Source organism: Pleurodeles waltl, chromosome 4_2, assembly GCF_031143425.1.
Source record: "Pleurodeles waltl isolate 20211129_DDA chromosome 4_2, aPleWal1.hap1.20221129, whole genome shotgun sequence".
NCBI classification, from domain to species: Eukaryota; Metazoa; Chordata; class Amphibia; order Caudata; family Salamandridae; genus Pleurodeles; species Pleurodeles waltl.
In genome coordinates, this window is record NC_090443.1 from 159,732,932 (window position 1) to 159,748,629 (window position 15,698).

At 46.5% G+C, this 15,698-nt stretch overlaps 1 protein-coding gene across 2 annotated transcripts in view; it reads right to left on the reverse strand.

The window, feature by feature from the left end:
- The window catches only part of GTSF1 (gametocyte specific factor 1), a 795,979-nt gene that overhangs the window by 664,165 nt on the left and 116,116 nt on the right, over positions 1–15,698 (reverse strand). For both annotated transcript variants that reach the window (XM_069231025.1, XM_069231026.1), the window contains exon 2: positions 1,665–1,773. In XM_069231025.1, coding sequence (XP_069087126.1) covers positions 1,665–1,757 — 93 coding nt within the window. In that variant the 5' untranslated portion in view covers positions 1,758–1,773. The remainder of the gene's footprint in view (positions 1–1,664; positions 1,774–15,698) is intronic.

Consider the following 15,698-nt stretch of genomic DNA (forward strand, 5'->3'; position numbering starts at 1 on the left):
AACCCTTTGCTGCCTAATCATCCCCAAGTATTCTGCAGAGTATACCCACCTTGCTAGAAGAGACCACAATAATAAACACCAAGGATCATGGGCTCCCATCTTTATAATGACTTCACAGACGGAGGATGTTTATTCCAGGTCTGCTTCCTTGGAACACGTTTGGGTCAGTTCCCCTTTTATTTGTCTTTGACAGGCCACCTTCCAGGCTTGGCCTCTGTCTTCAATACTGCTCTGCCCAGTAGCACAGCCTCCAGGTGGAGTGCCCACCACAGATGTACAAATCAAAATGAGCCCATCACAGAAATGCAAAGTAAAGTGATAAGGCTGTACCCAGCTACTGATGGTCCCTCCTTACAGAGTTCAGAAAGAGAGGCAAGAATCTGTGCCCTTTCAAAGGTCTTCTTTCTTAAAACAACATATATTGCTTGCTGGCCTCATCCTGCACCTCCTGCCTTCTACCTAACTTCAGCTGCTGTCAGTCATTTGTAGACAAATGTATCAGGAAGGGACCTGGCACTTCTAAAGAAAGACCGTTTCCTTAATATAGCGTCCGGTATTCCCCCATCTCCTCTAAGAGATACTAGGAATACACATATAGGAAAGCAACCTCTCCTCCATCTTGGACGCTGGGCGCGGTTGTGGGCTTCCAAAATAAAACTAGCAGGCTTGTATCACTCATGCATGGCGCACTATCAGTATTAGCACCCACGCATATGTACAAATTCATTGTGCTTATTGTGAGCAGCAGAACGTTAGATTTTTGGGCCTATAAGTGAGCATTCATGTCTCACAGGTAAAAGGGCCAGTCATTATAATTCACCAATCAAGATATGCTGTCACAACCGAACTCGACACGTGAAACCCACAAAAAGAGCTGATAGTCCTCTATCATTATGATCTGGTGTCCGCCTCCCCATTCAGGACAAGGTTCAGAACCTATCATCATCAAAGACCCAGCACAGGTCAACATGTGCACATGGGATTAGTGCATGGCATGATTCACCACCCCAACGAGGATTACGGGTACATGAAGTTCCGGCACGCAGGGCATTAGACACAAGACTGTACATCATGCAGGCGAGATTCCTTTCCGAACAATATTCAGATTGAATGTTAAAACACAGCTTGGCTCAATTCCAAACCTACAAGTGGAAAAAAAAAAAAAGAGTTTGAAGAGGAAGACAAAGTCCAATGCTTTGAGGGTTCATGCTTTACATCATAGTGGGTCACACAGACTTCTCCTCTGATCAACACATAGAATAAAAAGTTTGAATCAAAAAACTTCCAGGTCCAGCCATCAGATGATGGAATAAAGCACATCTTATGGATCTAGAAAAAGTTCATGCTGCAAAATACCTTTAATCATCACATAATGACCAGAGGGCTCCTTAGAGTACTGATTGATGCTAAGGGAAATACATCTGTAGCAAGGTTTGCAACATGATTTCTTGAGGACCAGAGCAATGACATATTTCTAGGATGTCTAAATGGGAATCGGTTACTCAACAAGCGCATATTCCGAAAGTACAGGATGACTCCAAAATACATAGCTACCCATGGCTACTGCAGATGTGGTACCTTCTTGGAACAAACACAAATATATTTTAGGGAACAGGTCGTATCATTTCATGTCTACTTGTGTAGCACCAGTGGCTCCAACATACCTCTCTGCATTTCACCAGATGATAAGGGAACCTGCTTGGCCGGATCAGATGATTTTTGTCATATGGACACTGGAGTAAATCTTCAGAATCCATGGGGCTAAAAGGAAACCTGGACAAAACAGAACAAAAAGATTGGTCATTAAACATCAGGCACAAGATGAATGATCTGCATGTCAGTACATCACAAGGGGGCTGCTCCAGTGCAGAGGATATGACCACAATGTCTTAAACAATGAAATTCTTCAATACTTATCACCAAGAGCTTAAGACATTCACAATAAAAACACTCACTTAAACTAAATTTATCAGGTATTTTAGAAGGAACAATGGAATGGGGGTGAATTAACTGGGAGAAAAGGAGCTCTTTATATGAAAAACAACCTTATTGTATGCATTTTCATATTCTAGAGGCAAGGAATTCAAAAACATGGTTGTAAAACCCCATTATAACAAGCTTTAGCAAAGCCAATAGCTTTCACCAATGTAAGAACTATTATCGTTGCCAATGTTTTTTCTTTAGATGTGTTGCACAGCAGCATGGACTGCTGCACAACGTGGCTTAAAGTAAATATAAACAAAGCGCTATGAAGCCATGATACACACCAGCAGAGCGCAGGGCAAAAAGCGCTCCGGGACTCTCATGGAAAAAGAATAATAAAAAATACAGTTTTAAGTAGCGTTCAATCAATCAACACCGGGCTATGTTACTCTAGCAGAAGTCCAAAACATTGTCATCCCTAGCCAGGAAGCTACAGCCTTTGGTCAAACTGTGTTTCAACCTCTTAAGACAAAGTCATCTCCCTGAGGAGCAATACAATTACCACAAACTCTCTATAACACTGCACTGAACAAGTATGTTTGCTTGTAAAGAGATATGTTACTGAGGTTACGACACCTCACAAGGCCCAGACATGATTTATCCTGTCATGCGTTATGATGTTCTATGGACCAGAAACTCCAAGGTAATTTTGACTGAAGTGCATCACACAACATGTGTTGTGCTTTCCCGTGATTCTGTCTGATTTGATGTGATGTGAACTACTCATTGCAAATTTGCAAATCTACTTCCTTGTCTAAATTTAGGATGAGTTCCTTGGAAAAGACTGGACAAATGCTATGGAATTTGAAGTATAGTTATTTGTTTGCAGTTTTATATAGGGCAAACACAATGTAAGGGTATTGGAGAGCTTTACATGAGCACCAGTTACATTACACAAGGCAGATTTGTATAATCTCAGGCTAATATTCCTATTCAGACACAGTATACATACAGACACAGAGCACAAAACATTAATGTACACCAACTTCCAGCAATGCATGTTCCACAAGCCCCAATGCCACAAAAGAATGCAAATGATTCCAGATATAACCTAAAACCTGTCTCCAATGTGAATAATATTCCATTTGTGAATCGAGGTATGTCTCAACAGTACCTTATGATACAAGCAGACAGGGATTACAGTTCAGATCTGTCAGAATTACGGTGCCTGAGAGGGGAGGAGGATTGCGTGCTTAGCGCAACCTTAGAGGTAGAACAGAGTGGTCCATTCATGGATGGTTAAGTGAACGGCCACCCCTTATCATTCTTGATTGATACTGGTGATACCCACTCTACTGTTAGAGCAGGAAAGGTTCCCAAGCTGAATTGTTCTAAGGAATTGGCAGGCCATGGCTCCAAAAGCTTTGAAGCTAATGGTGGCCTGGCAGTCGATATCTGCAGGCGCCACTCCTCAAAGGTCACAGTCCCAGTCGAGGATGAGGTTGCGGCACTGCTCCAGGAGCCCCAAGTCCTATTCATCCCACTCAAAGTCCTCCGGCACTCCGGGAAGAGGTACAAAAAGAGGAAGTCTAAGCAGACTTTGACTTCACCTTACCCGTCGGCCGACGAGGAGAGCCAGGAACGTCGACGCTCTAGGCATGGTTCTATGTAACAGTTATCAGGGCCGACTCCGAGCTTCCAGAAAAGGGGTAAGGGTCAAACAACCCCCACTCAACTTAAAGAGTTTTTCAGGGCCATGCTCTCATATTTGAGTGGTGTAGCCCTGCCGGAGCGCCTTCAGGCCCTGCGAGGTCAGCAGTGGCCCTGTAAGGTTCCATTCCGGAGGCTTCGACCTCCGCACCGATGGGGATCTCTTGGATACAATATTGGATCCAGAACACGAGGCCCACACAGTCGACCTCCTCCAGTGTCGCTCCTGACGTAGACACTCCTGGCACCACCAGCGCCCACCGGTGGCAATAGCCCCATTCTTATAACTGATGCCAGAATGGCGTCGGCCAATGCATACTCTGGCGCCGACGGCGCCCACAAGTGCCAGATCATTGCCTGAGCATTTCTAAGAACAGCCAGGCACTGGCGAGGAATGTGAGGGGTCTCAGGACCCTCTAGCATCCCAGTTAGAACCTTTGGACTGGTATGAGGAGCTAGGAGAGGCCAGTAGAGTGGACACCCCTCCAGATACTGGTATGCTCCCACCTCCTACTGTAGCTATGGAGGAGGGTGCATTGTATGCAATGGTGGTGCATAGGGAACAAGAGGTCCTGGCTCTAGATCTGCCTATGGTGCTGTTCAGGACCAACCTACTGACAGGTACTTCAGCCAAGGGTTTCCACATTGGAACCCATGTTTTCCTTTAATGAAGCCCTAACTGATGTCCTGCTGGGGACATGGTCCAAACCCAGCACAGGGACACCTGTAAATAGGACAGATGGCTGCTGCCATCACCAGGCTTTGGGCGACCCTAGCTTACTCACACAACATCCCACCCCAGGGAGCTTGGGGGTCCAGGCCTCCACTTACCATGGCGCCTTCCCTTCCGCTCCACCGGATAGGGAATCCAAGATGCTGGACCAATTGAGAAAGGATACGTTTTCTTCCTCCAGCCTGGCATTGAGGTTGGTAAACATCTCATGCCCATACTGGGCCATTTTCCCCATACTTTATGGGAAACGGTGGTGCAGGTGCTGCCTCAGGTCCTGGAGGACATGCTGGCCACTCTCACAGGTATTCAAAGATGGGAGAGATGCAGCCATGTTTATCATCAAGTGTGGTTTGGACATGACAAGCTTGCTGAGTAGGCTGATTTCCTCGACACTGGTCCATAAACACCACGCTTGGCTACGTACCTCTGGCTTTATGGGGGATGTCCAGGCAAACCTTATGGACATGCCCTTCAGCCTTTTTGGTGAAAAGGTAGACTGTGCTGGAGCACTTCAGGGACTCCTGGGCTATGGCCAGGACCTTGAGCCTCAAGGCGACCCCTCAAACCCAGTCTGTCTTTTGCTCCTTTTGAGGCTTTGGAAGGAACACGCCACCACGCCATCCACAGACCAGTCACCGTCCTCTGCTAGGCCAACATCTTGTGCAGGGACGTGGTGCCTTCCGACCCAGGGGATCTGGCCAGAAGTCAGCCACAACCAAGCCCCCCTGCCTTCACAGCATCCAAGCCCTCCTAGTGTGATTCTGCAAGACCATGTACATCCAGTAGGAGGGTGGATTTAATTTAATCTCCGTTATATTGATCCAGAACATCAGACAAAGCGGTCTTGCAGATCATACAGAAGGGCTATGCCCTTCCATTCCAGTCGTTCCCTCCCCCAGTGCCTACCTCAAAAGAACAGCTGATGGAGTCTCAATTGGTTTTGCTCCACGAGGAAGTTGCGGCTTTCTTGGCCAAGGGAGCAATAGAAAAAGTTGCGATATCAGAAGTAGACAGTGGTTGTTATTCCTGCTACTTTCTGATACCCAAAAAAGAACAAGGGCCTTTGCCCTATTCTGGATTTGCAGGATGTCAATGTCTTCCTCAAAAAGGAGAAATATAACATGCTCACTCTCGCTCAGGTCTTGTCTGCCCTAGATCAAGGAGACTGGATTGTTGGATTGTAGCGTTGGACTTGCAGGATGCATATTTCTATAGCCACATCCTACCTGCCCACAGGAGTTACCCGATGTACAATGTGGGCCACGAGCACTTCAGTTTACCAAGCTCCCCTTTGGCCTCACCAGCACCCCCCAGGTGTTCTCCAAGGTGATGGCTGTGGTCGTATCTCATCTGCGCAGGCTAGGGGTTTCGGTCTTCCACTACCTTGACGACTGGCTATTGAAGGCTCCTTCGCTCCAGGCTGTTGTCACCAACCTTCAGACTATGGCGAACCTCCTGAATTTACTGGAGTTCACTATAAATGTGCTGAAGTCACACCTGACTCAGTCTAAGATGATCCCCATTGGAGCTGTTCTGGACACAGTGCAGTTTAGGGCCTATCCTCCCAAGTAGCAAGTTCAGGATATTCAGGTTATGATTCTGGTGTCTTAGCCTCTATCCTGGATTTCAGTGAGACAGGCTCTGATGCTGTTGGGCCTCATGGCCTCCTCTATCCTGATAGTAAAACATGCCAGATGGCATATGAGGGCTCTCCAGTGAGACCTGAAGTTCCAATGGGCACAACATCAGGGAAATCTCACCGACACGGTTCAGATCTTGGAGGGAACTGCAAAATATCTACAGTGGTAGTTAATGAACTGCGATTGGGTCAGAGGCAGACTCCTCTCGCTTCCCCAGCCAAATCTCACAGTAGTGACAGATGCGTCACTTCTGGGATGGGGAGGCCATCTGGGAGAGATGGAGATCAGAGGCTTTTGTTTCCCGGTGGAATCTGGACTCTAAATAAACTTACTGGGGCTTCGGGTGATCAGACTGGCATTGAAGGCATTTCTTCCTGTTGTCAAAGGGAAGATGAAGCAGGTGTTCACGGACAGCACCACCGTAATGTGGTACTGCAACAAGAAGGGCGGTGTGGGGTGGTGGACCCTTTGTCAAGAGGCCTTGCATCTCTGGACATGGCTGGAACAGCAGGACCTAACCCTGGTGGTTCAACACCTGTCAGGTTCTCTGAATGCCAGGGCAGACTAACTCAGCCGTCGATGCCTAGCAGATCACAATTGTTGTCTCTATCCGGAGGTGGCACAAGGACTTTTTCAGCAGTGAGGAGAGCCTTGGTTAGTTCTGTTCACCTCCAAAGAGAAAACGCAATGTCAGCAGTATTTTGTAATGGAGTTTCCACAGCCGCACTCGCTCTGTAACGTTTTACATCGCAAGTGGAGCTCAGGCCTTTCCGCCCATACCACGTCTGACCAGAGTTCTCAAGAACATCAAGAACGACCGGGCACAAGTAATTCTGGTTGCTCTGGACTGGGCATGGAGAGTTTGGTATCTCAATCTTTTGAAAATGAGCATCAATCCTCCAATCAGGCTGCCCCTTCGGGAAGATCTTCTGTAACAGCAGGAGGGGAAGGTTCTCCACCCAAACCTGTCAACTCTGCGCCTACATGCGTTGAGTTTGACCAGTGGCAGCTGACAGGCTTTGACTGTACTCCTGAAGTCTGTAAAGTTATTTTGCCAGCCAGGCATCCCTCCACTAAGACGGTATATGCCTGCCGTTCAAAACGCTTTGTACTTTATTGTACAGAAAGATCTACTGACCCCTTTCTGACTCGGACATTCTTCTCTTTGTGTTGTTCCTTGCCCAGCAGGGATCTATATTGGGCACTCTCAAAGGGTATCCTTCAGCCTTTTTGGCGTTACTTCGGTTGCATGATCAGCCTTTATGTACAACTGGAGATTTGAATAATGGATTTCTTGAAGGGCTTGTACATATGTATCATCCTATGCCCTTTTTCATGCCTCAGGGCAACATAAATCTGGTCCTCACTTTTCTCATGTGTGCTCCTTTGGAGCCACCTGCACAACTATCCCCTCCGGCTGCTCACCATCAAGACAGTCTTCTTAGTGGCAATAACATCTGCCAGGAGATTGAGTGAGATGCAGGATCTCTCATCTAAGCCCCTGCATCTCACCATGATCCTGGACAAGGTGGTAGAACTCATGCCTCTTTCCCCCCCCCCCCCCCCCTCCCCAGGTGGTGACTCCATTTCACCTGGATCAGAACATCACCATGCCAACCTTCTTTGCTCAACTGCATCCCTCTATGGAAGAGGAGCAATTCCATTGGCTAGACCCAAAACGAGCGTTGTCGTTCTACCTAGACCGGACAAAAAAAAGTTCAGGGTGGGTGACTGTAGGAAAGTGCCACTTTTTTCCTAATGTTGATGCCAACTTTGATTGAAAGTGTGCTGGGACCCTGCTAACCAGGCCTCAACACCAGTGTTCTTTCCAAAAAACTGTATCCTTGTTTCCACAATTGGCACAGCACTGGCACATAGTTAAGTCCCTTGTAAAGGGTACCCAAGGTACAGAGGGCCCTGTGGCCAGGGAAGGTCTCTAAGGGCTGCAGCATATATTTTGCTACCCTAGGGGACCCCTCACTCAGCACATGCACACTGCCTTGAAGCTTGTGTGTGCTGGTGGGAAGAAAAAGACAAAGTCGACATGGCACCCCTCTCAGGGTGCCATGCCCACAAACCACTACCTGTGACATGGGTAAGTCACCCCTCTAGCAGGCCTTACAGCCCTAAGACAGGGTGCACTATACCAGAAGTGAGGGCATAGCTGCCTAAGAAATATACCCCAACAGTGTCTAAGTTCATTCTTAGACAATTTAAGTGCAATGTAGCCATTTTGGGTATATGGTCTGGGAGTTTGTCATTACGAACTCCACAGCACCCTAATGGCATCACTGAATACTGGGACGCTTGGTATCAAACTTCTCAGCACAATAAATTCACACGGTTGCCAGTGTGGGATTTACTGAAAAATGCACACAGAGGGCATCTTCGAGATGCCCCTTGTATGTTAGCCAAACTGCTAGTGTAGGACTGACGGCTCTGTGCCATCCTGCCACTTTCAGACAAGTTTCTGATCATATGGGGTGTTTGCCTTTGTGCACTCTGTGGTCAGAAACAGAAGCCTGCCCTGGATGGGTCATACCTCCCACCTGCAGGAACTGTAACACCTGGCAGTGAACCTGAACGGCTCAAGCCTCAGGTTACAGTGCCCCAGGGCACTCCAGCTAGTGGAGATGCCTGCCCCCCAGACAAAGCTCCATTTTTGGCGGCAAGTCCGGCGGGAAAATTAGGGAAAACAGGGAGGAGTGACCACCCCAGCCAGGACCACCCCTTAGGTGTCCAGAGCTGAGGTGACCCCCTCCCTGCAGAATCCTCCATCTTAGTTTGGAGGACAAGAACCAATAACGATAGGAATGTGTCGCCCTTCCTAAAGGGAGTGGGACAAGGAGGGTGTAGCCACCCTCAGGGACAGTAGCCATTAGCTACTGCCCCCTGGCCCCCATAAACGCCCCTAAATCTAAGGGCTTCCCGGAACCCGGCTCACCAGTTTCCTAGCGACCTACAAGAAGAAGAACTGCTAAGCTTAAACCCCAAGCAGAGAAGAGGGAAGACAACAACTGCTTTGTCCCCAGCCACAACAGCCTGTCTCCTGCTTCAAAGAACCTGCAAAAAGAACAGTGACACATCCAGTGTGCACATGTGACCTCTGCCAGCTCCAGAGGACTGCCCTGTACCCAAAAGTACCAAGAACTCCCAAGGGGGGCGGTTCTGTCTAAAGAAACCTACAACCAAGGACTCTCACCTCACTCAGGATGCGTGAGTCTTGACCCCTGTGCACCAGACGCCCACAGCCCGTGTCCAGGTGGTCCACCCAGCAAGAGAGGGTCCCCAGGCGATTGCAAGCAAGTGCTCACCCTAGGTTGAGCTCTCCACCCCTTCACAAGGACACCTGCAGAGGGAATCCCGAGAACCCTCCTGACCGCAAAGCTCCGGACAAAGATATTCAACACCTAACACCACACTGCACCCGCAGCCCCCAGGCCTTGGAGGAACCGGCCCCGGTGCCTAAACGTTCAGCAGGCTGCCCTCCTCCCTGTCCGACTGGTGGTGTGCCCCAGACACCCCCCTGGACCTTACATGCAGCCTCCGATTGACCCTCGGGTCTCCTCTTAGAACAGCATTGAAAACCAGACATCCTGTTTTCACTCTACACCCAGCCGCCCTGGCCTGCTGAGGGTGTGTGTTTGGTGCCTACTTGTGGTCCCTTCAGTGCTCTTGTAATCCCCCCGTCTGCCCTACAAGCTGCGGATACTCACCTGCAGGCAGTCCTGATTTTGAGTACCCCCCTGTCTCCGTAAGAGCCCATGATAAATTTGCTCAACTTTTACCTTTGCACCCGTCCGGCCCCGTGGTGGTGGGTGTGTGGGGTTAACTTGAACCCCAACCGGTGGACTTCCCAAAATCCAGAGACTGAAACTGTAAGTGTTGTACTTACCTGTAAAACAACCTAACATTCCTTTCCCCTAGGAAATGTTACTGGAAATCGCACTGTGTCCATTTTTAAAACAGATTATTTCCAATATTTCAAACACTGTATATTACTTACCTATTTCAAACAAAGTACTGTTGATACCTGTGCGAAATACAAAACTTTCAAGGTACTTACCTGCAACTTGAATCTTGTGGTTCTTAAAATAAATTGAGAAAAATATATGTTTACTATTTAAAAACCACTGGTCTGGAGTTAAGTCATTGATTGTGTGCTGCTTCTATTTTCTGTGTGTGTACAATACACTACCCTCTAAAAAGCCTAACTGCTCGACCACACTACCACAAAAGGAGCATTAGTATTATCTGCGTTAGCCCCTGTGAAACCCCTGGACTCTGTGCACACTACCTCATTTTGATATAGTATATACAGAGCCAACTTCCTACAGTGACCAACTCTTTGTAGAGTACGTGGGAGCAAAGAAAGGTCAGGCAGTGCTGAAGATAACCATTTAGTGCTGGGTATTTCTCTGCATTAAGATCTGCAACACGTTGGCCAAGAAGCAGCCTCATGAGGTATTCAGAGCTCATTCCACCACAGGCAAGGCTGCTACCACTGTATCAGCACAGGGTATTCCAGTCCTGGATATATGTCAGGCAGCGATGCAGATGCCCTTGCACATGTTCGCCAGGCATTACTGCCTGGACAATCAGGTCCGTAAAGACGGGTGCTTTGCCCGTTCGGTCCTATAGGACTTTTTAGTGTGAGAAGATATGTCCACAGTCCAGAGGTTCTGGCTTGGGTATCTATTCTAAAGGTAAGGAATCTGCAGCTAGAAGTCTATCAGATGCACAAGTTACTTACCTTCAGTAAGGTATTATCTGGTAGAGACCATCTACTGCAGATACCTTACACCAACCCATGACTCCCTGTTCTGTGGACACTTCTGCTAGTTCAGGTATTGTCCCTTTCAGAGCCCTAGTATTTTTGGCACAGACAAATTGTTAGTTCTGTCCATGGCACTGCGCTTCGGGCATAGAAGTGTGTGGAAAAGGAACCGACTTACGCACGCCTGGGTGGTGACTTTATAGCCGACTGCGATATCACAGATGGCTCGAACAACACCACGACGATCCGAACGATGCCACCCAACAGCGCACGCAAGGGTACTGCTCTGCAAAAGTTCCAGATTCCAAGCGAACGCCAGGAAATTTTAAAGGTAAGTAACCTGCAGCTAGATAGAGTCTACCAGATAATAAGTTACCAAAGGTAAGTAACTTGTTCATTGGGAGGTGACCCAAAAAGGAAAGAACGTGAATGAATGGAAGTCATTGAATATGTCAAGTATTCTGACTGCATTCTCACCCTGTAAGGCACTGGAGAAGGTTGACCCAAAAGATATTGAGTACATAACCTTCACCCAGCCCAAAGCAGGTAGAGAAATAAAAAAAAATAGATTTACTTCTACTATGTTTGTAGACTTGGTATTAGAGGTTAGAGAAGCTCTAAACAAAATAGGATTAAGAATAGTGTGGTCAATGGAGGTAGAATCTCCCAGCCCTGAACTTCTCTTGTTGGCAAATCATGCAGCTTAAAGAAGGAACAGCTAAATTTAGTGAAGGGAGGGGGCGCGGGAGAAACACGCCCGTCCGTCTCCTGGGTGGCGAGGTATAATCATGATGCCTAAGTAACTCTCCCGCTACAGCCAAAAGAGAGAGTGACAGATCAAATCCCTCTACGAACCACTGATTCTCCTTTTAGGAGGCTTTAATCTATGTCTTCACCCAGAAAAGGCCGACACTAGTGCAATAGATTTGTTAGAGAGCTAAGGGATCACCACCGCAATTTTCCCAAAATATGCTCAAAGTTTGAAATAAAAAATGACTCTTCGAATTAGGGTTTATATGTTTAAATGGTCGCTTTAAGGACGATCTGCCAGCAGCTCAAACATTTATACATTGGAACCAGCAGTGCCCACCTGATTATTAATTTATTCAGACATCGTTTTTGATCTCTACACAGAGTTCAGGTTGTTAGGAACAGGGGGTAGTGATCATTGGGGATTAAAAATGTCCCTAGCGGTTGCACCAATATTTAGGAAACGGGCTGTCCCGATGGTAGTAGACTTTCAAAAACGTTTGACAATGAAGGTAGACGAAGTATACTTAGACCATCTGAGACCGTATCAAATCATTAATGAGATAGACAGTGATAGGGCTGTAGGTAAACCAATCCTGACATGGTATTCAAAAACTATTGATAAGGTAGTCAATCGCTCGACTCCAGTAGTAATGCTATGCAATAAGAAAGAACTAAAATATTTATCTTGCCAGCTGGCCAAGCAGCAGTTGTTTTATGAGGAGTGTGTATTCACTAGGAAGGAGCTAAGGAAAACAGGTAAATTGAGGTGTTTCATGGACTTGGTAAATGCAAATTAGCCCTATAATAGTAAGAAAAGGGAATATGAGGCCTTGGTTAAGACAAAGAAGGCCTACTTCCAGGCAAATTAGGATATTATGATTAGGACCCTGCAGGAAAAGGATACGAGGAAGTTTTTGAAATTGGTCCAAGGAAGGTATGGAAATAGGCCCCCCTCGTTAAGATGTATGGTGTCTGAATCTGACTGGGGGGGTAACTATGAGGGAGAGCTGGGTAAAATTGAGTGATGAAGCCTTGGAGTCCTTCTCTGTTCAATCTTTACCACCTTTTATCATCTCCCTCAATTTACCTAAAGCAGCAGGACCAAATAATCTTCCAGCAATTGTGGTTAAGTCTAACCCAATGTGGTGGACACATTATTATTATTTATTTATTTTTTTTAACGTTTTTATAGCAAAAAACAAGTCCAGTACATTCCCGTCCAACAGGAAGAGAGCAATAATTAAACCATTATATAAAAAAGATGAGGAATATACCAGGCAATTACCACTGGATAAGTCTGCTGGATGTTGGAGCAAAATTGTATACTACAGTCATTATTAGTTCATTGAAGAATGGCTAGAGGGTAATGGAATTATTGTCGAAACACTAGAGGTGTGGGGGGGGGGGTGTTGTGTAACTTTCGACGATTCTGTAATCCATTCAGGAGCAAGTGTGGGAGTGAACCACTCCCGACACTCTCTTTTTGTGTTTTAAAAGGTAATGGAATTGTACCTTTGGAACAAGGGGGACTTTAAGTCCGGGCACTCAACTATAGACCATTGGTTTAGCCTGTGGGCTGAAGGCAAAGGAAACATCTGGGAGTTTATTCTGCTGCTTCGGTCATTTTAGTTTGGCTTTCGATTTGGTAGATAGGAGCACTTTACGGGCAAAATTAAGACAGCAGAGGATGTCCCCAATGTTTACTGGTAATACTGCAGGAATTGCATTCTGGAAATTGGGCCCAAGTAGAACTTGATTTGGAAAGGGGCCTTTCAGGAAGAATAGCCTTAGGAAATGGATTAAGGCAGGGTTGTGGCCTTACCCCTACGCCGTCTTGCTTGTCCCTAGCAAATCTTTCAGTGGTTTTGGGGGTGACCCAATCTTGCTAATTGAAAATAGAGGGTAGACATGTGCCATGCCTACTCTGTGCAGACAATTTGGCAATTTGGGATTTGACCAGAGTAGGTTTACAAAGAAAATTGACTGGATTTAATAATTATTGTGAGGTTAACAAATTAAAGTGAATTTGGAATAAAACTAAAATAATTGCCTTTGCGGGAAAAAAAAATCTAACTATAAATAGTTGCTAGCGAATAGTAGGGTTGAGGTGGTATCGTCCTATGAGTACCTTGGGATGATGGTCACAAGTCAGCTGAGCTGGGCCCTATATAAAGAACTGGTGGCGATGTGGGCGTCAGCAACAGTTGGAGGCTTAGTCCGTTTTAAGAAACTTTTTGTTGGTCCCTCCTGGTTTCCCCTCTTGACAGCTTACAATGCAATGGTCCCTTTTCAATGTCTCTACGGGCTGACGTTTTGTCGTTCAGTATGGAGATAAGATGGGATGTCAGAATAAGTGCCTGAAAAAATTGTTCACCTTCCCAAATAGTGCGATTACCCAGGCAATAAGTCTGGATGGGAACCTGCAGGTGTAGAAATTCATTGCCTTTAAAGCAACCCTGAAATGTTGAGACAAACTTTGGCCCTCAGAGGGTCAGAAGATATCAGTCTTATGTGCTGTTGAGACAGTAAGGAGTTAGTTAAGGTGGGAGGTGCAGGTAAGGAAAAGACTAGCAGTTATTGCGAAGGGGCCTAAAAATGGAAGAATTTAAGATAACGGACGCCTCCCATCTTTTGAAAGCTGATCTGAAAATGGCCAATAGAAGAAAGTCTAGACTGACTAATATAAGTATGTTGGGAAAAGACCATCAGCTAAGAATATGGCAGACTCTTGGGAACATAGGAGGGTATTCCCATACTTATCAGCACTCCCGGACATCTAGCTACGTTTAGTACTATTAAAACTCCACCTAGCCCTGAACTTTAGCTATATACAAGCTGAAAAATTTGCAGCTTTTTTAGATGCAGAGAAAAATTGCATATGCGGTCTGCGCCATCAAAATTTTAATGTTCATTTGCTGATTGTTATTTTAATACCATTCGATATAAAAACAAATATTTTTAAAATATGATATAAATCAGCATGATGAGGCACTTGCACTTTTGTTAAACGTGGAATTTTTTGATGTTGTATGTGCACTGGCAAAATTCTTAAAATTATGGCCCTCATTTTGACTTTGCCAGTCTTTTTCAAAGACTGCCAAAAACGTGGTCGCCAGAAGACCGACCATGCTGGCAGTCTTCCGCCCACCATATTATGAGTATTGCTGGATTTCTCTCACATTTTGGGCAGAAATCCAGCAGTAGTCGTTCTGGCAGGTGGAGGCCATGGGCACTTCCACCTCCGGCCCTGCCCCGACAAAAGGACTCCGTCAACCGTATTACAACCTGTAATACGGACTGGCAGTGTCCTGATGGCAGGGCGCTGCTGGAGGTGAAAGCACCCGTTCCCTGCCGGACGACCTCCTCGCCGGACAAGTTAAGTCGGACATCCGACAGGGGAGGGGGGAAGTGTGAGAAGGTAGCCTCTTTCTAGCCTTGTTACCCCCACTTTTGGCCTGTTTGTGAGTGTATGTCAGGGTGTTTGTCACTGTTTTCACTGTCTCACTGGGATCCTGATAGCCAGGCCTCAGTGCTCATAGTGAAAACACTATGTTTTCAGTATGTTTGTTATGTGTCACTGGGATCCTGCTGGTCAGGACCCCAGTGCTCATAGGTTTGTGGCCTATATGTATGTGTCACTGGGACCCTGTCACACAGGGCCCCAGTGCTCATAGGTGTGCATGTATATGTTCCCTGTGTGGTGCCTAACTGTCTCACTGAGGCTCTGCTAACCAGAACCTCAGTGGTTATGCTCTCTCATTACTTCCAAATTGTCACTGACAGGCTAGTGACCATTTTTACCAATTTACATTGGCTTACTGGAACACCCTTATAATTCCCTAGTATATGGTACTGAGGTACCCAGGGTATTGGGGTTCCAGGAGATCCCTATGGGCTGCAGCATTTCTTTTGCCACCCATAGGGAGCTCTGACAATTCTTACACAGGCCTGCCACTGCAGCCTGAGTGAAATAACGTCCACGTTATTTCACAGCCATTTTACACTGCACTTAAGTAACTTATAAGTCACCTATATGTCTAACCTTTACCTGGTAAAGGTTAGGTGCAAAGTTACTTAGTGTGAGGGCACCCTGGCACTAGCCAAGGTGCCCCCACATTGTTCAGAGCCAATTCCCTGAACTTTGTGAGTGCGGGGACACCAT